This window comes from Mustela nigripes, chromosome 8 (genome assembly GCF_022355385.1).
Source record: "Mustela nigripes isolate SB6536 chromosome 8, MUSNIG.SB6536, whole genome shotgun sequence".
Classification (NCBI taxonomy): domain Eukaryota; kingdom Metazoa; phylum Chordata; class Mammalia; order Carnivora; family Mustelidae; genus Mustela; species Mustela nigripes.
Genome location: NC_081564.1, coordinates 65,023,617 through 65,041,679, shown reverse-complemented (window position 1 = coordinate 65,041,679; position 18,063 = coordinate 65,023,617). Strand labels below are relative to the sequence as shown.

The 18,063-nt window shown below is 38.3% G+C and overlaps 1 protein-coding gene across 8 annotated transcripts in view; it reads left to right on the top strand.

Moving 5' to 3' along the window:
• Window positions 1-18,063, top strand: part of PIAS2 (protein inhibitor of activated STAT 2) — a 90,790-nt gene that overhangs the window by 30,414 nt on the left and 42,313 nt on the right. For all 8 annotated transcript variants that reach the window (XM_059409595.1, XM_059409599.1, XM_059409594.1 and 5 more), the window contains 3 exons: window positions 9,058-9,142; window positions 17,221-17,271; window positions 17,611-17,701. In XM_059409595.1, the coding sequence (XP_059265578.1) occupies window positions 9,058-9,142; window positions 17,221-17,271; window positions 17,611-17,701 (227 nt within the window). The remainder of the gene's footprint in view (window positions 1-9,057; window positions 9,143-17,220; window positions 17,272-17,610; window positions 17,702-18,063) is intronic.

The following is an 18,063-nucleotide window of genomic DNA, read 5'->3' as shown; positions in this document are numbered from 1 at the left end:
ACTTTGCCTGTCAGATTCCTCATATCAGTGAGATAATATGATAATTGTCATTCTCTGATTGACTCATTTCGTGTAGCATAATGCCCTCTAGTTCCAACCACGTCATTGCAAATGGCAAGATTTCATTTCCTTTGATGGCTGCATAGTATGCTGTTATATATATATACCACATCTTTACCCATTCATCTGTTGATGGATATCTAGTAGGTTCTGTAGTTTGGCTATTGTGGACATTGCTGCTATAAATATTCGGGTGCACGTGCTCCTTCAGATCACTTCTTTGTGTCTTTAGGGTAAATACCCAGTAGTGCAATTGCTGGGTCATAGGATTGCTCTATTATCAACTTTGTGAGGAACCTCCATGCTGTTTTCCAGAGTGGCTACACCAGCTTGCATTCCCACCAACAGTGTAGGAGTGTTCCCCTTTCTCCACATCTTTGCCCACTTCTGTTGTTTCCTGACTTGTTAATTTTAGCCATTCTGATTGGTGTGAGGTGGTATCTCATTGTGATTTTGATTTGTAATTCCGTGATGCCAAGTGATATCAAGCCCTTTTTCATGTGTCTGTTGGCTATTTGGTTTTCTTCTTTGCAGAAATGTCTATTCATGTCCTCTGCCCATTTCTTGATTGGATTATTCTTTGGGTGCTGAGTTTGATAAGTTCTTTATAGATTTTGGACACTAGCCCTTTATCTGATAAATGCCATTTGCAAATATCTTCTCCCATTCTGTCAGATGTCTTTTGGTTTTGTTGACTGTTTTCTTTGCTGTGCAGAAGCTTTTGATCTTGATGGAGTCCCAAAAGTTCATTTTTGCCCTTGCTTCCCTTGCCTTTGGTGATGTTTCTAGGAAGAAGTTGCTGCAGCTGAGGTCGAAGAGGTTGCTGCCTGTGTTCTCCTCAAGGGTTTTGATGGATTTCTTTCTCACACTGAAGTCTTTCATCCATTTTGAGTCTTTTTGTGTGTGTGGTGTAAGGAAATGGTCCAGTCTCATTTTTCTGCATGTGGCTGTCCAATTTTCCCAGCACCATTTCTTGAAGAGACTGTCTTTTATCCATTGGACATTTTCTTCTGCTTTGTTGAAGATTAGTTGACCATAGAGTTGGGGTTCTATTTCTGGGCTCTCTGTTCTGTTCCATTGATCTATATTTCTGTTTTTGTGCCAGTACCATACTGTCTTGGTGATGACAGCTTTGTAATAGAGCTTGAGGTCTGGTACTGTGATGCCACCAACTTTGGCTTTCTTTTTCAATATTCCTCTGGCTATTCGAGGTCTTTTCTGGTTCCATATAAATTTTAGGGTTATTTGTTCCATTTCTTTGAAAAAATGGATGGTATTTTGATAGGAATTGCATTAAATATGTAGATTGCTTTAGGTAGCATAGACATTTTCACAATATTTGTTCTTCCAATCCATGAGCATGGAACATTTTTCCATTTCTTTGTGTCTTCCTCCATTTCTTTCATGAGTGCTTTATAGTTTCTTAGTACAGATTCTTTGCCTCTTTGGTTAGGTTTATTCCTAGGTATCTTATGGTTTTGGGTGCAGTTGTAAATGGGATGGACTCCTTAATTTCTCTTTCTTCTGTCTTGTTGGTGTATAGAAATGCAACTGATTTCTGTGCATTGATTTTATATCCTGACACTTCACTGAATTCTGTATGAGTTCTAGCAGTTTTGAAGTGGAGTCTTTTGGGTTTTCCACATAAAGTATCATATCGTCTGCAAAGAGTGATAGTTTGACAACTTCTTTGCCAATTTGGATGCCTTTAATTTCTTTTTGTTGTCTGATTGCCGAGGCTAGGACTTCTAGTACTATGTTGAATAGCAGTAGTGATAATGGACATCCCTGCCATGTTCTGACCTTAGTGGAAAAGCTCTCAGTTTTTCTCCATTGAGAATGATACTCACTGTGAGTTTTTCATATATGTCTTTGATGATATTGAGGTATGTACTCTCTATCCCTATACTTCGGAGAATTTTGAATCAAGAAAGGATGCTGTTCTTTGTCAAATGCTTCTTCAGCATCTATTGAGAGATTCATATGGTTCTTGTTCTTTCTTTTATTAATGTATTGTATCACATTGATTTGCAGATGTTGAACCAGCCATGCAGCCCTGGAATAAATCCCACTTGGTCATGGTGAATAATCCTTTTAATGTTCTGTTGGATCCTATCAGCTAGTATTCTGTATTTTGCATCTGTGTTCATCAAGGATATTGGTCTGTAATTCTCTTTTTTGATGGGGTCTTTGTCTAGTTTTGGGATCAAGGTAATGCTGGCTCATAAAGTGAGTTTGGAAGTTTTCCTTCCATTTCTATTTTTTGGAACAGTTTCAGGAGAATAGGTATTAGTTCTTCTTTAAATGTTTGGTAGAATTCCCCTGGGAAGCCATCTGGCCCCAAGCTCTTGTTTGTGGGGAGATTTTTGATGACTGCTTCGGTCTCCTTACTGATTATGGGTCTGTTCAGATTTTCTATTTCTTCCTGGTTCAGTTTTGGTAGTTTTATGTCTCTGGGAATGCATCTATGTCTTCCAGATTGTCAAATTTGCTGGCGTATAGTTGCTCATAATATGTTCTTGTAATTGTATTTCTTTGGTGTTGGTTGTGATCTCTCCTCTTTCATTCATGATTTTATTTATTTGGGTCCTTTTTTCTTTTTGATAAGTCTGGCCAGGGGTTTATCAATCTTACTAATTCTTTCAAAGAACCAGCTCCTAGTTTCATTGATTTGTTCTATTGTTTGTTCTTTGTTTTTTGGGTTTTTTTTTTTGTTTGTTTGTTTCTATTTCATTGACTTCTGCTCTGATCTTTATTAATTCTCTCCTCCTGCTGGGTTTAGGCTTTCTTTGCTATTCTTTCTCCAGCTCCTTTAGGTGTAGGGTTATATTGTGTATTTCAGACCTTTCTTGTTTGTTGAGAAAGGCTTGTATCACTACATTTTTTCCTCTCAGGACTGCCTTTGCTGTGTCCCACAGATTTTGAACCGTTGTGTTTTCATTATCATTTGCTTCCATGAATTTTTTCAATTTTTAAATTTCCTGGTTGACCCATTTATTCTTTAGTAGGATGCGCCTTTAGCCTCCATGTATTTGGGTTCTTTCCAGATTTCCTCTTGTGATTGAGTTCTAGCTTCAGAGCATATTGTGGTTGAAAATATGTAGGGAATGATCCCAGTCTTTTGGTACTGGTTGAGACCTGATTTGTGACCCAGGATGTGATCACTTCTGGAGAATGTTCCATGCGCACTAGAGAAGAATATGTATTCTGTTGCTTTGGGATGGAATGTTCTGAAGTATCTGTGATGTCCATCTGGTCCAGTGTGTCATTTAAGGCCTTTATTTTTTGGTTGATCTTTTGCTTGGATGATCTATCCATTTCAGTGAGGGGGGGTGTTAAAGTGCCCTACTATTACTATGTTATTGTCGATGTGTTTCTTTGCTTTTGTTATTAATTGGTTTATATAGTTGATTGCTCCCATGTTAGGAGCATAGATACTTAAAGTTATTAGATCTTCTTGTTGGACAGACCCTTTGAGTATGATATAGTGTCCTTCCTCATCTCTTATTATAGCCTTTGGCTTAAAATCTAATTTATCTGTTATAAGGATATCTACCCCAGCTTTCTTTGGATGTCCATTAGCATGGTACATTGTTTTCCACCCCCTCACTTTAAATCTGAAGGTGTCTTTGGGTCTAAAATGAGTTTCTTGTAGATAACATATTAAAGGTGTGTGTGTTTTTTTTTTTAAAGATTTTATTTATTTATTTGACACAGAGAGAGAGATCACAAGTAGGCAGAGAGGCAGGCAGAGCCGGGGAAGCAGGCTGAGCAGAGAGTCCGATGCGGGGCTCGATCCCAAGACCCTGAGACTATGACCTGGGCCGAAGGTAGAGGCCTAACCCACTGAGCCACCCAGGCGCCCCAAGGGTTTTTTTTTTTTTTATCCCTTGTGAAACCCTGTGTCTTTTGATTTGGGCATTTAGCCCATTTACATTCAGGGTAACTATTGAAAGATATGAATTTAGTGCCATTGTATTGCCTGTAAAGTGACTGTTACTGTATATTGTCTCTGTTCCTTTCTGGTCTACTACTTTTAGGCTCTCTCTTTGCTTAGAGGACTCCTTTCAATATTTCCTGTAAGGCTGCTTTGGTGTTTACAAATTCTTTTAGTTTTTGTTTGTCCTGGAAGCTTTTTATCTCTACTTCTATTTTCAGTGGTAGCCTAGCTGGATATAGTATTCTTGGCTGCATGTTTTTCTCATTTAGTGCTCTGAATATATCATGCCAGTTCTTTCTGGCCTGCCAGATCTCTGTGGAGAAGTCTGTTACCAATCTAATATTTTTACCATTGTATGTTACAGATTTCTTATCCTGAGCTTAAAAGCAGACATTTTTGATTAGGACTTCTGGAACTGAAAATACATCACATATGTATAGTGCTATATTGTTTTCAGAATGATTTCACATATGTTACTGCATTTGATCCACAAAACAGCCTTTATTTTTAAATTAAAAAAGATTTTTTTTGTGTTTGTGTGAGCTGGGAGGAGGAGGAGAGGGAGAGAGAATTTTTTAAAAAGTATTTTAGTTATTTAAGAGAGAGCAAGTGAAAGAGAAAGAGCCCAGCAGGGAAGGAGGGGCCAAGTGAGAGGGAGAAGCTGCCTTCCTACTGAGCGGGGAGCCCAATGCAGGGCTCAGTCCCAGGACTCTGAGATCATGATCTGAGCTGAAGGCAGATACTTAACCATCTGAGCCACCCAGGCACCCTGAGAGAGAATCTTAAGACTCTGCACTGAGTGCTGAGCCTGATGCAGGACTTGATCTCATGATCCTGAGATCATGACCCCACAAAATAACCTTTAAAAGGCAGATGAGGGGTGCCTGGGTGGCTCAGTTGGTTAAATGTCTGGCTCTTGATTTTGGCTCAGGTCATGATTTCAGGGTCCTGAAATTGAGCCCTGCATCAGGCTCCATGCTTAGTGCAGAGTCTGCATGTCCCTTTCCCCCCACCACCCCGCCCCCCCAACTGTTCTTGAGTGTATGTGGGGCTTTTTCTCTCTCAAATAAATAAAATCTTAAAAATAAAGCAGATGAGCAAACCATTTTAATTGAGGAGTAAAGAAGGACTTTGGAGCTCTTATGTGAATTTCCTATCCCTCAAATAATAACCAGTAGGGCTAAGATGAGGATACAGTAATATTCTGGTCCACTTATGTTTAAAGGGTTGAAAGAACCAATATCCACAAGTCTAGAAGAATCATATTATGTCATATCAGCAGGACTCATCAATTAGTAATTATAAGTGAAGCTATCTATAATGATAGAACTTGGAATTTTTAAGATTAATACTTAAATTAACTTCATGAGGCTGTGGCATAGTTTTGCTATTGCTGTATAATATATATATCATTCCAAAGTACAGTGGTGTAAAATAGCCATCTTACTATGTTCGTGGACTTTCCCTGTTAGGAATTGGAAGTTCCAACAGTGTGTAGATAGCTTGTCTCCAGCTGAGTATGTCTGCGGTCTTAGCTAAGAACACTTAGGGGCTGGGGGTGACTTGATGTCTAGAAAAGGAATTATCTGACATCTGGCATCTTCACTCATGTGTGGTGTCTGTGCTACCTTTGGCTTGGACTCAGCTTGGCTATTGGCTTAGAGTACCTATATAAGGCTTTTTCCTTTGGTCTGGTTTGCGCTTCTTTAGAGCGTGAGAGCTGAGAGCTGGGTCTCAAGAGAGTGTCCCCAGAGAGCAGGGGAAAAGTGCATGGTGCTTTTGTGTCCTGGCCTTGCAAGTTACATAGCATCACTTACGCTATGTAATTGATGCATAACATCGATTAAAGCAGTTGCAAAGGACCACTCAAGTTCAAAGGGAGGGTGATAAAGACCCCACTGATTCATTGAAAGAATGTCAAGGTTATAAGAAGGGCTGATGGGAAATATTGTTGTAGCTGTCTTTGAAAAATAGAATCTACCTTATGGAGGATTGTTTAAAAAGGAAAGGGTTTGAATAAATTCATATCTGATTCATGTCCCTGAGTCATGGTCTTTTTCTGTTGTCATTTGCTACTGTTAACATAAAAAGTGTTCATGGAGTCTGTGTAGAATTGGTTTTCTGATCCCAAGTTGGAGACACGAATGAGAAGAAAATACCTGCATCTTTCTGCTTTATATCTTGCCATTCTTTTTTCTGATCTGTATTAAAATGACAGTCTAGCTAATAGGTGTTTAAATTTTTAAAAAAATATTTATTTATTTGAGAAAGAGAGCAAGAGAGGGAGAGGCCTCATGGCATGTTTAGTGCGCTTAAAATTGTCTTATATAAAAATTGTCAGTTAATACAAATTGGATTTTATTAGCACTTTTTTGTTGTTGTTGCTTTAAGTTCCTGGATTTCAGTTATGGTACACAGTGATAAAGCATCCTTCCCCCCCACCGCCCCAAAGAAACACTAGTTATTTGGTATTCTATTTTGAACAGAAAATTTAGCATCAAATAAATAAGTTCAAAACTATGTCAGAAAAATTAAAGCTTCTGTAAAAATATGTTAAGATATAAACTGCTAACATTAGGCTGCAAGTCCTGTAAATTGTACATAAATGTTGGCATATGCTGACTATGGAAGCCTTCCAGGTTCAATGTAAGTTTCATGGTATATGGGTTCTTTTCTGGGTGGGTTGACTTCAGCCATGCAGGCAAGAGCTCAAATACTGGTATTTACACTGGATGATTTGACCCAAGGTCCTGCATGCACCCAGCTTTCCAGTAGTAGATAACTAACATTTTTCGTGCACAAGGAATGAATTTATCTCTGGGGAGATCTGTGGTAATTAAGCTCATCAGAATGAAGCAAGAATCACAGCTCTTGGGCAGGTAATTTATTTATGGTTTTGCTACTGTGGTATCTTTTCCTTCTGTGTATCTTAAAAATCCTGCCTTTCAGTGCCACAACTTTTGCTTTATTTTTATTTTTTAAAAAAGATTTTATTTACTTGAGAAAGAGAGGGAGAAGCAGACTCCCTGCCGAGCAGAGAGCCCAGCATGGGGCTCCATCCCAGTTCATAACCTGAGCTGAAAGCAGGTCTTAACTGACTGAGCCACCCAGGCACACCGCTTTTGCTTTACACAGTTATCTTTTTAAAGACATCATAAGAAAAGAACAGCATATTCTTTTATCTTTACCACTTACTGTTTAGAGTGGTTTTCATTCCTGAAAATTTGGTTTAGAATTTGATATTTCTTTTTATCCTGACAGTTTCCTTTTTTGTTAGTTGTATTGTGTATTTGCTTTCACAAGTTCTCTTGGCCTTCGTTTAGCTAAACGTCATTATTTAACCCTGTTTTTGAAGGGTATTGAATTTTCCAGTGACAGTTTTTTTCCTCTCACCGCTTTAAAGACAACCTCTGACTTAACATTGCCTTTATTCATATTGTTTTCCCCTTGTATGTAATGTTTCTTTTTCCCTGACTGCTCACAAGATTTTGTAGTCAGTATTGGTTTACAGTAGTTTGATTTTGATGTGACTAGGTATCTTTCTTTGTATTTGCTTGAGCTTTGATCTGAAAGGGCTCTCCCTTACCTCTTGGGTTAATCAGTATTCTTTCATTATTTCTGAAACCTTTTGTTTTTTAAGTGCCCTGTTCTCTCCTTCTGGGACTCCATTTGTACCTATGTAAGACATTCGGAGGTTTCTGATTAGATAGACTGAGTGCTTATACCATTAGCTCCAATTTAAAATGCAGAGTGTTCACCTCTAATCTCAAAGGTGACAGTTAAGAGGTTATTGGTGACCTTAACTGTGGGTAGAGAGTGGGAAATGACCTTAACTGTGGGTAGAGAGTGGAAAGTGAAATCTGTTACAAGGAAGAGTTGAGGGGTGAAGAGAATTGAAGAAATGGGGAAACTTACTGCTGTAGCTGTGTGTTTGTGTGTGTTTTCTTGTGTTTTTTTTTTGCCCCATCCCTATGTTTGTGACTTAGCATTTTGTTTCAGTTTTAGGCTTTTACCACATTCCTCTTTCTCCCCTCCTTTTTTTTTTAGCTTTCGGAAAATACCAGCCAGTTTATGACACAATTTCTAGGCACATAATTGGTGTAATAAACAGTGCTTAAAGAAGAGTGTTTTACTCAAGGAGTTAATGTTTTTCTTGATTTGGTGTGACTTGTGGATGGAAGACCTCTGACATTGGATATTTAACTGGCATCTTGTTTACTTTTCTTTATGTATCAGGAAAACTGTGGCCAGTAACACACACAAGAGGCATTTTGCCTTGTGAGTTGTTGCAATACTTGTTGGAAGCACAAGGTCTCTATATTGACTTTTGCTTTATTTTGTTTTAATGAGTGCTAGAACATCATTGAATAATACTTTTATCAGGATAAATGTGCTATAAAGTTCTTTGTGAAGTAAGTAGATCGCAGTTTTTAATAACATAGTTAAGGATGACTTCATTAGGCAATTTTTTAAACTTCTATATATAATTAATTATGTATCTTCATTTGATCAACTTGGAAGTTTTAAGTTAAAATTTTTTTTTTTGTGGTTAGCGTGCTTGTATTAAGTTTAAAGTTTTATATGAATGTTTTGTGTAGCTGAATATAAAGTGTTGAAAACGAAACAAAGAAAACAAACAAAAGACCACCTAAATCTGGTATAGAGTTCTAGGCAGAGTTTTTGACTTCCTCAGGTTTTCATTTGATAATGCTGTAGTCAAGGATGAAATGAACAGTTTCAAAACAGAACAGAACAGAAAAAGAATTTTGAACATTTGTGTTACATTTTGACTATGTTACAAGTAGTGTTTTAGAATAAAAACTGCTGAAAATTGAGCCTGTTTTAGAGTGACTTTGCTTTCATGATTCCAAGATGACTCTGCATTTTACTACTTCTTTATTTTGGAGTATTTTAACCATAAAAAATTGCAGAATTTGGCAGACTCTTGATCAGAAATGCATTGTTATTGCACATGGTTATATCCTTGGGTGTGTTACCTTTTGGATATTGGATATTGGATATTGGATATTGGAATGTTCTTTTTTTTCCCTCCCCAGTTCAAAGCAGTATTCAACGATTTCAAGAGAAGTTTTTTATTTTTGCTCTGACACCTCAGCAAGTTAGAGAGATATGCATATCCAGGTAAGAGGAATGTTTGGAATATGTTTCTTCATGAATGTTGGTGTATTAATCTGCTAGGGCTGCCGTTACAAAGCGACTGTGTCGCTTAAACAGCAGAAATTTATTTTCTCAAAATTCAGGAGGCTTGAAGTCCAAGATGAAGGTGTCAACAGATTTGGTGTGTCCTGAGGCCTCTCTTTCTTGGCTTATAGAGGCTGCCTTCTTGCCTCACTTGATCTTTCTTCTGTGTGCCTGTGTATTCCTGGTGTCTTTCTCTTATGAGGACACTACTTGTATTGGATTAGGGCCCCACCCGTACAACCTTTTTTAATTGTAATTACCTCTTTAAAGTTTCCATCTTCACATAAGGTCAGATTGGGGGGTCGGGTCTTCAACCTGAATTTTGGGGAGACACAGTTCAGTCCATAATAGTTGGACTATTGTTCCTTAAGAAAACAGTATAATTGACTAAAGTTAGCCAAATACTTAATAAATACTCTGTATTAGAAAACAGTTTAATCTTTGACTAAAACCCTAGCTTACTTTTTTTTTTTTTGACTTTGTGGCAATAACTTTTAATGAAAATTTTATTCCAAATATAGCAACATAAAAAAGAATTTGTGACAACAGCCCAAAGATAGGATGTCTATAAATTTTATCATTCAAACTGAGGCAGTTTAAGAGTTAAAGTAGACATCATGTTCTTAGCCCAGAAAAATTAATAAACTGGCACTGTTCTGAGGTATGTGGTCACCAAGACTATAAAATTAGTAGAAATCTAAAAACAATTATGGAAAGTACTCTTCGCTTTGCCTTTTAGAAAAATTGGAGGAACAAAATAGACACATTTATAAAGAGCAAATGAGCTAAGATGTAAGACGAAAGAAAAGGAAATAGTGTATACTTTTCCAGTTAAAAATATAGTCCTCTTTGGTGTTAATAATGTGCATGTGACTCTTTAAAATTGCATTCTTAAAAGATTTAGTAAAAACAAATTTGGGCTGTAGGAGGTTAAATGATTTTTCTGGGACTGTAGAGTTAAAAGTAGAAGATTGAGCAGAGGAGAGGTCTTTGCCTCCTTTCAGCTGTTCATTTGAATGCTCCTCCTCTATGAGCAGTACAAGGATTAGTCCAAAAGATCCAATACCCAAAATAATAGGAGTTTCAGAAAACAGAAAATCCAGAGGAGCAAATTATCAAAGATGTAAAATGAATGTAGCCTGATGTGGTTCATTTTCACCAGGAGCAAGACATTGCAGTGAGTTTTTATAAATTTGGAAGTACTTTCAATCTTGGGGATAGTAATAAACCAACTAACAAATAAATAGAACAAATTGAAATTTTAAAATAACTTATATTATTAAAATTATATTTTATATCCAAAACCTTATCATTAATTTTAAGTCTTGTTTGTTATTCAGTGATGATCCCTTGCTTGAGGTCGTTTACTCTGTATTAGGTACAAATTACTATATTACATAGTACAGCTTCTCTTGCTAATGAACCAGTTCATATACATAAAATGGTCTTGGCATTGCACGGTGTCAGATGAAGAGATCCAATTTTAGTAATTACAAATAACTGATTTATAGGAGGATGAGATTACTATTAACGTTGGTGGTCTGGGAAGGCTTCAAGAATGTTGCGTGGATCTTTGAGGGAAGGAGATTATTTAGAGTGTGTCAGATATAAAGATACAGATTTCAAGGTACATTTGTAAGTGAACAAAACCAAACCATCAAAATGTGAATAACTTAGCAGTTGCCCTAAAAAGGTAGATGTGTGTGTAATTTGCTTAAGTGTCTAAAATATGTCTAGACAGATCCGATCAGCTGCCTCTGTACAGGGGAATGGATGGCCAGGGCCAGAGTTGGGACTGTGTTTTCACTTTATATCCTTTTTATATGTTTTTGAAGTTTGAACTATGTGAATTATATTAAGTAGTCCAAATATGAATGACTAAAATTTAAATCTCATCTAAACATTTTGATCATGTTCTAGAACTGGATGGTAGTGTGGTTGTATAACAGTGTGAGTATACTTAATGCCACAGAACTATACACTTAAAGAAGTTAACATGATAAATTTTGTGTATCTTATGTATAAAAATTAAAAAACAATAGAAGGCTATTTGTAGGTCTCCTTCCAAAGAAGACAAAGTAAATCACATACACATATAGACAAAGCCAGAGTCATATTAAATAATACAAAATCTTCTCCCTAATGAGTAGAAGTGAAAGTTTGGTACCCATTACCCAACTTCAGTAATTATCAACACTTAGGCAGTTTGGATGTAACCCCCCCACCTTTTTCCTGAAATATATTTTTTAAAGATATTACTTATGAGAGAACGTGCATCAGCAGTGGGGAGGGGCAAAGGAAAAAGCAGACTCATTGCTGAGCAGGGAGCCAAGGACATGGGGCTGAATCCCAGCACCCCAGGATTGTGACCTGAGCTGAAGGCAGACACTTAACTGACTGAGCCACCCAGGTGCCCTTTTTCTAAAATATTTTAAAGGAAATCAACAAGCATCGTATAATTTCAGCTGGAAATACCTCAAGATGGATCTTTAATTAGTTCTTAATATAATCACAATAAAATAATAATTCCTTAATATAAAACAGTGACTAGCCCATATTCAGATTTTCTTAGTTGTTTCTAAGAAAATTTAAATTTTCATTTATTTAAACATGGTCCATGTAATTACTTTTTATTTATCTCCCAAGATTTTTTTTAAAAACTTTACTTTGAAGTAATTATAGATTTATAGAAAAGTTATGAAAATAGATATACTTTTTACCCAGCTTCAACTTGCATAACCATAGTCAGTTATCAAAACCAAGAAATTAACCTTGGTATGGTACTGTTAACCAAACTATAGGTTTTACTCAGATTTCACAAGTTTTTTTTGCTAATGAACTTTTATTCCTAGATTCAATTCAAGATCCCCAAACCTTTAATTGTTAGTTTCATGTTAGTCTCTTTCAGTCTGTGACAGTTTCTTAGATCTCCTTGTCTTTCATAACTTTTGATAGTTTTGAAGAGTCCTGGCCAGGTATTTTGTAAAATACTGGGTTTGTCTGATATTTTTTCATGAGTTTAAGCATTTTTGGCAAGAATACCTCGAGTTATATGCCATTCTTAGTGTATCATGTTATTGATCACTACATAGTATTGATCACTTGGTTAAGGTACTCTCTACTAGATTTTGGCACTATAGGGTTGTGTTTTTTTCCTTCGTTAGTGATAAATATCTTGGGGGAGATACTTGGAGACAAGGCACATATTCTGTTCCTCTTCAAATTTTTGCCTACTGATTTAGCATTCACTGATGGATCTTTTCCTTCAGCAGTTGCTTTGTCATAAACACTCTTGTATTCTAGTGGTTTTCTGATGTCCTTATTTTTTTTCACATTAGAGTTATTTTGTAAGGAAGAGCTGTCCCTTCTCACCCATTTACTTATTCAGTCATTTACTTGTATCTGCGTAGGCTCTTGAGTAATCTGGATTATAATGCAGTGCTGTGATAATTTTAATTCATGTTGTTTAGACTGGTCTACCTCTGGCTATTGGCTGATCTTTCATTTGGCTCCTGTGCCAAACCGTCTCCGACGGTTCCTGAGCACTGCTTTACTTTTTGGCACCAAAGGGTGCTCTAGGTTCATTTTGTAATTTCTCTGTCCCAGTTCCGGAATCGATCACTTCTCCAAAGAGTTCTGTTTCTGTTCTTAGAATATTTCTTACTGCTCTCCTTGAAAAAAAACGGTTCCTTTACTTCATAGCATATTACATGTGCTGGATTTGGATCCAGAGGTACTTCTTGTGATGTCATTTAACTTCTGTGCCTGTGGTTCTCATGCTTTGCTGCATATTAGAATCAACTGAGAGCTTTTAGGAATCCGAATACCCATGTTTCGTTCATACCAGTTCAGTTAGAATTCTGAGGATGGAACCCAGTTTGTAAAGCTCCCCAGGTGTTCCCAGTCTCTGACAAATTAGAGAACTCCTGCTGTGCATCCATCTTCTCCCCTCATCTCATGGTAGTAAGGTCTAAATGAGGCTCATACACATTCAGGTTCAGATTGTTTTGTTCTTTTCTTATTACGTCTTGTGAAGATTTATCATTGAGTTTAGTTCTCTTCTTGGTTTTAGCACTCCACTTCCATCTGCTACTAGTGCCTCCCTAATCATCCCGTCTCAGCTTCTCACACTGACTTCTCTTGTGGGTTCCCAGGAATCAGTCTGTGATTCCTTTCTCACTACTCTCTGATAGTTTTTGTGAATGTGCATTGTTATTTTTATGTTGCTGGCTGCAAGATCTCCACTTTGCTCTAGAGTCCATATTCACTGTCCCTGCCTCGATGATGCACAGGTACATCAAACAGCACATTCAGAATTGAACTTTCGTTCTGCCCAAACTTGCTTGTTTATTTTTTGTTCTTTCATTTATTCATTTAGCTTCATGGCATGTATTTATTTGCTGCCTATTATGATCCAGGCAGTGTTCCCAGTACCAGGGGTGCAAAGGTGAAAAAATAAACTGGCTTCAAGGAGACTTGTGCTTGGTATATTTCTTCCCACTACCCATTTCGTTAATGGTGTGGGATTTGTGCAGACACAGAGCCCCCTTTGTATTATCCCACACCTCATCCACCATGTCCTGTCGGTTTGCTACACTCTACTGATCCTTCTTCTATGTCTCTTTCACGATTTAAAACATGATGCAACTCTGTCCTTTAGGGAGCTAGCATGGTCTTTGGAATAATACCAAAAGGAATGTGAATACTGGCCCAACCACTTAGGCCTGTCTCTGTGCCCCTGGGTAAGTTACTAAAGCCCATTGAATCTTATTTACCCAATGTAACATAGGAAAAATAATCACCACCTCAGTCAGTGGCTGGGGCATTAAGTGTCATAACTTGCTTTACTTCTTACCCTGGTGAGTGGCCTTATCCCCATTCCAAAACCTGGGCCCCACCCTAGACGCTGCCCTATTTATCCTGCCTCTGTATCTAGTCAGTCACTGAATTCTGTTTTATGCCTAAATACCACTCAGTGATGTTTACCTTTAAGTAGCCTTCGAGCCCTCATCTTTTGCTGATACAATTGCAGTGGTCCCCTAACTCTTCTGCTAACCATGAGAGCGTTCTAAAGCCCATTCGGTGTTTTCTCTCTTGTGTTTAAAACCCTGAAGTGATAGCTCGTGAAGTCCACACTCTGTTGCCTGGCAGTTCTCTTCAACATCTTGTTCTACTCATTTTCTGTCACATTGCATCTCCTGTCACTCTACTCTTCCCCAGCAACTGGCCTGTCACAGCTTTGTCCCTTTGCATATTCTCTTCCTCCCCATTCTGTTTGGCAAACTTGAAGTGTATTTTAGGGCCAGTTCTAGTCTTAGCTTCTCTGTGATGCCTTTCCAGATTTCCCCAAACACACACTTTGTCTCACTGTACTACATACTTACTTTCTTTTAAAGCTTCATTGCATTTATTTGACTACTTGAATTTACAAACTCGATGACAACATCATCTTACTCCTTTTTATATTCTCAAAGCCTGTCACAGTGCCTGACATACAGCCTGCTTTATATTTGATGAATGAGATGAACATGTGAAAGTTCCTAGAAATGGTGACTGGCAGAAATTTGAATGTCAGAAGATGCTTACTCAATTACTCCTCATGTTTGTGGACATATATAGTACATTGCATTCCCCAGTTTATGTTCATTTCTCTTACTGGCATAAAGTATAAATCCTTAGGCAAGCTCTTTAAAACCCTTTACATCATTTTCCCAGCTATCTTTTTAGTATGTCTTTTACCATTGCTCTTTTTTCAGATTATGTTTCCCAACCCAACAAGATTCTGTTAGGTTTCTCTGGTTGATCTTCCCCCTTCCCTTTTGCTGAGAATCTGCACCGGTGAAGTCACTGTTAATGGTGAAATTGGGTCTAAGTAGATACAGGCAGAACCATTGCTGTACAAACCTAACTTTTTAGTTTGACTGAACTGTGATAAATGCCTTGAACTTTTTTTTTTTTTAGATTTTATTTATTTATTTCACAGACAGCACAAGTTGGCAGATAGGCAGGCAGAGAGAGAGGAGGAAGCAGGCTCCCTGCTGAGCAGAGAGCCTGAAGCGGGGCTCGATCCCAGGACTCTGGAATCATGACCTGAGCCGGAGGCAGAGGCTTTAACCCACTGAGCCACCCACACGCCCCAATGCCTTGAACTTTTAAGACAAAGTAAAACTTGCATCTTTTCTGTAGCACCTGTTTTTTGGTAAAGTACCGTAGCATTTGTCACATTTTATTTTAGTAGCATGTATCTGTTACCTACTAGCATGAGACCTTTGAGAGCAAATACTGTGTCTTTGTTGCTGAACCAGCACCCAGACTGAAACGTTTTTTGATTTATATGAGGGGAATGATATGGGTTACTCACAAGAGGTCAGTGTTGTCTAGAGCATGGGGATATTTTGAATAGACATTTGAGAAGGTGGAGGCTACCGGCGAGGGAAAGTAAAAGCAGAGTTAATAATCATAGCAGCTGGCTGCCCACCCTGGCTGAGTGAGCACTTTATACTTCCAGGCACTTTACCTGTATCGTTAACACATCTAATCATTGCAACAGCTTCATAATTTTCCATCTTTAATAGATGTAGAAACAGAGGCACAGGGAGGTTAAATAGTTTGCCCGAGGGGCGCCTGGGTGGCTCAGTGGGTTAAGCCACTGCCTTCGGCTCAGGTCAGATCTCAGGGGCCTGGGATCGAGTCCCGCATCGGGCTCTCTGCTCAGCAGGGAGCCTACTTCCTCCTCTCTCTCTCTCTCTGCCTGCCTCTCTGCCTACTTGTGATCTCTCTCTCTGTCAAATAAATAAATGAAATCTTAAAAAAAAAAAAAAATAGTTTGCCCGAGGTCCTACAGTTTGGGACTGTAGAACCCAAGCTGGTCACTGTGGTGCTTTATTGCCTTCCAGTGAACATAGTGACAGAAGACTGGCCCAGTTAGAGCAAAGTGAGGGCAAAATGTACTCTTAAGAAAGGACTGTTTTCTAGTACTCTTCTCCTTGATGGAGTCCAAGATTGATGATAATTGCTAAGGACAATACTTCTACACTATAACGTGCATTCATGTCACTTAGGGAGCTCGATAAAGTGCAGATTCTAATTTTGCATGTCTGCAGTGGGGTCTGAGATTCTGCATATCTGACACACTCCCAAGCAATCACAGTGCTGCTTCACTGTGGGCTCCTTAGTGACAAGGCTTTGGAATGTTCAGTGCCAAAAATATTTTATATGGGACTCTATTAGGTTCTCATGTAGAAATTCTAAGAGGTTCTGTGTCCTTATTTGGATACTTAATTATGAAGTTGCCATGGTATAGAGATGCCGAGACTCTAGGCACTCGTTCTTCCATTTTGGTTCTATATTAGAATCACATACTATAAAAGCTAAAGCTCGGTCTGCATTCCAGACCAATAGTCTAGTGAATGAGTTCTTACGTATTTTTTTTTTAAAGTCACATAATTAAAATGCTCAGCCAAGGGAGCACCTGGGTGGCTCAGGGGTTAGGCCTCTGCCTTTAGCTCAGGTCATGGTCTCAGGGTCCTGGGATCGAGCCCGCGTCAGGCTCCCTGCCCGTCAGGGAGCCTGCCTCACCCTCTCTCTGCCTGCCTCTCTGCCTACTTGTGATCTCTCTCTCTCTCTGTCAAATAAATAAATAAAATCTTTAAAAATAAAATAAAATGCCCAGCCAAAGTAAGAACGATTATGAGCAAACAAATTAATTTATTAATCTCCTTTAGAACCGAGGGTACTTCTTTTCATGTTAACCAAATCTGTTGCCTATTGAAATAAATACTGCATCATGAAAGTTCCTGTGAATTGAAAATACCTTAAAATTGCCATAAAGACATGACTAAATGTTAAGTAAATGAGGGGTTCTCATCACTATAGTGTTTTGATTAAGTCTTGTGCTATTGGTAGGGGAGTATTAATCTTTAGGAATAAGATAAAAAATACTAACAATGCTTTTGTGCGAAAGTTCCTGTGAATTCTCATTGTGCCTTCTCAACCCAGTTTCTTTGTCTTTCCAACAGGGATTTTTTGCCAGGTGGTAGGAGAGATTATACAGTCCAGGTTCAGCTGAGGTGAGTTTGAAATTTTCTGTTAATTTAAAGATTTTATTTATTTGTCAGAGAGAGAGAGGGAGCGAGAGCGAGCACAGGCAGACAGAGTGGCAGGCAGAGACAGAGGGAGAAGCAGGCTCCCTGCCGAGCAAGGAGCCCGATGTGGGACTTGATCCCAGGACGCTGGGATCGTGACCTGAGCCGAAGGCAGCTGCTTAACCAACTGAGCCACCCAGGCGTCCCTTTCTGTTAATTTTATACTTGCTATCTATGTGCATATAGTTGTGAACTTGAAATATGTAAATATGTTTGGGTACACTCTTTAAGAACAATTTTCTTTTTTTCTTTTCTTTAATACAGACTTTGCCTGGCAGAGACAAGTTGCCCTCAAGAAGACAACTATCCCAATAGTCTATGTATAAAAGTAAATGGGAAGCTGTTTCCTTTGCCTGTAAGTTGCTTTTTCTTTACCAGGCTTGCATGTAAATTTAGTCTGAATACTCACAAGGCAAAGAAACAATGACAACTCCGTACCAATGAGCAGACTTATTATCCACGTTAAATACTTTGTTCCACTAGAGGGATTCATGACTCCTTGGAGAAGTGGCTGATTCTAGGTCTGGGGGAGATGGAAAAGGTGAGCCTGGAATGCCTTGTGTCAGGAAGCAGGGGCGCTGTGAAAGACTCTTAGGATCGTATCAAATGATATAATAACAGGGCATGACTTGCATAGATAGGGCAGCATGTTGTGGTAGTTATCTGAATTAGCTAGGCCTTCTCCATGGAGTAGATGGTAAAAGGTGGAGGCTGCTG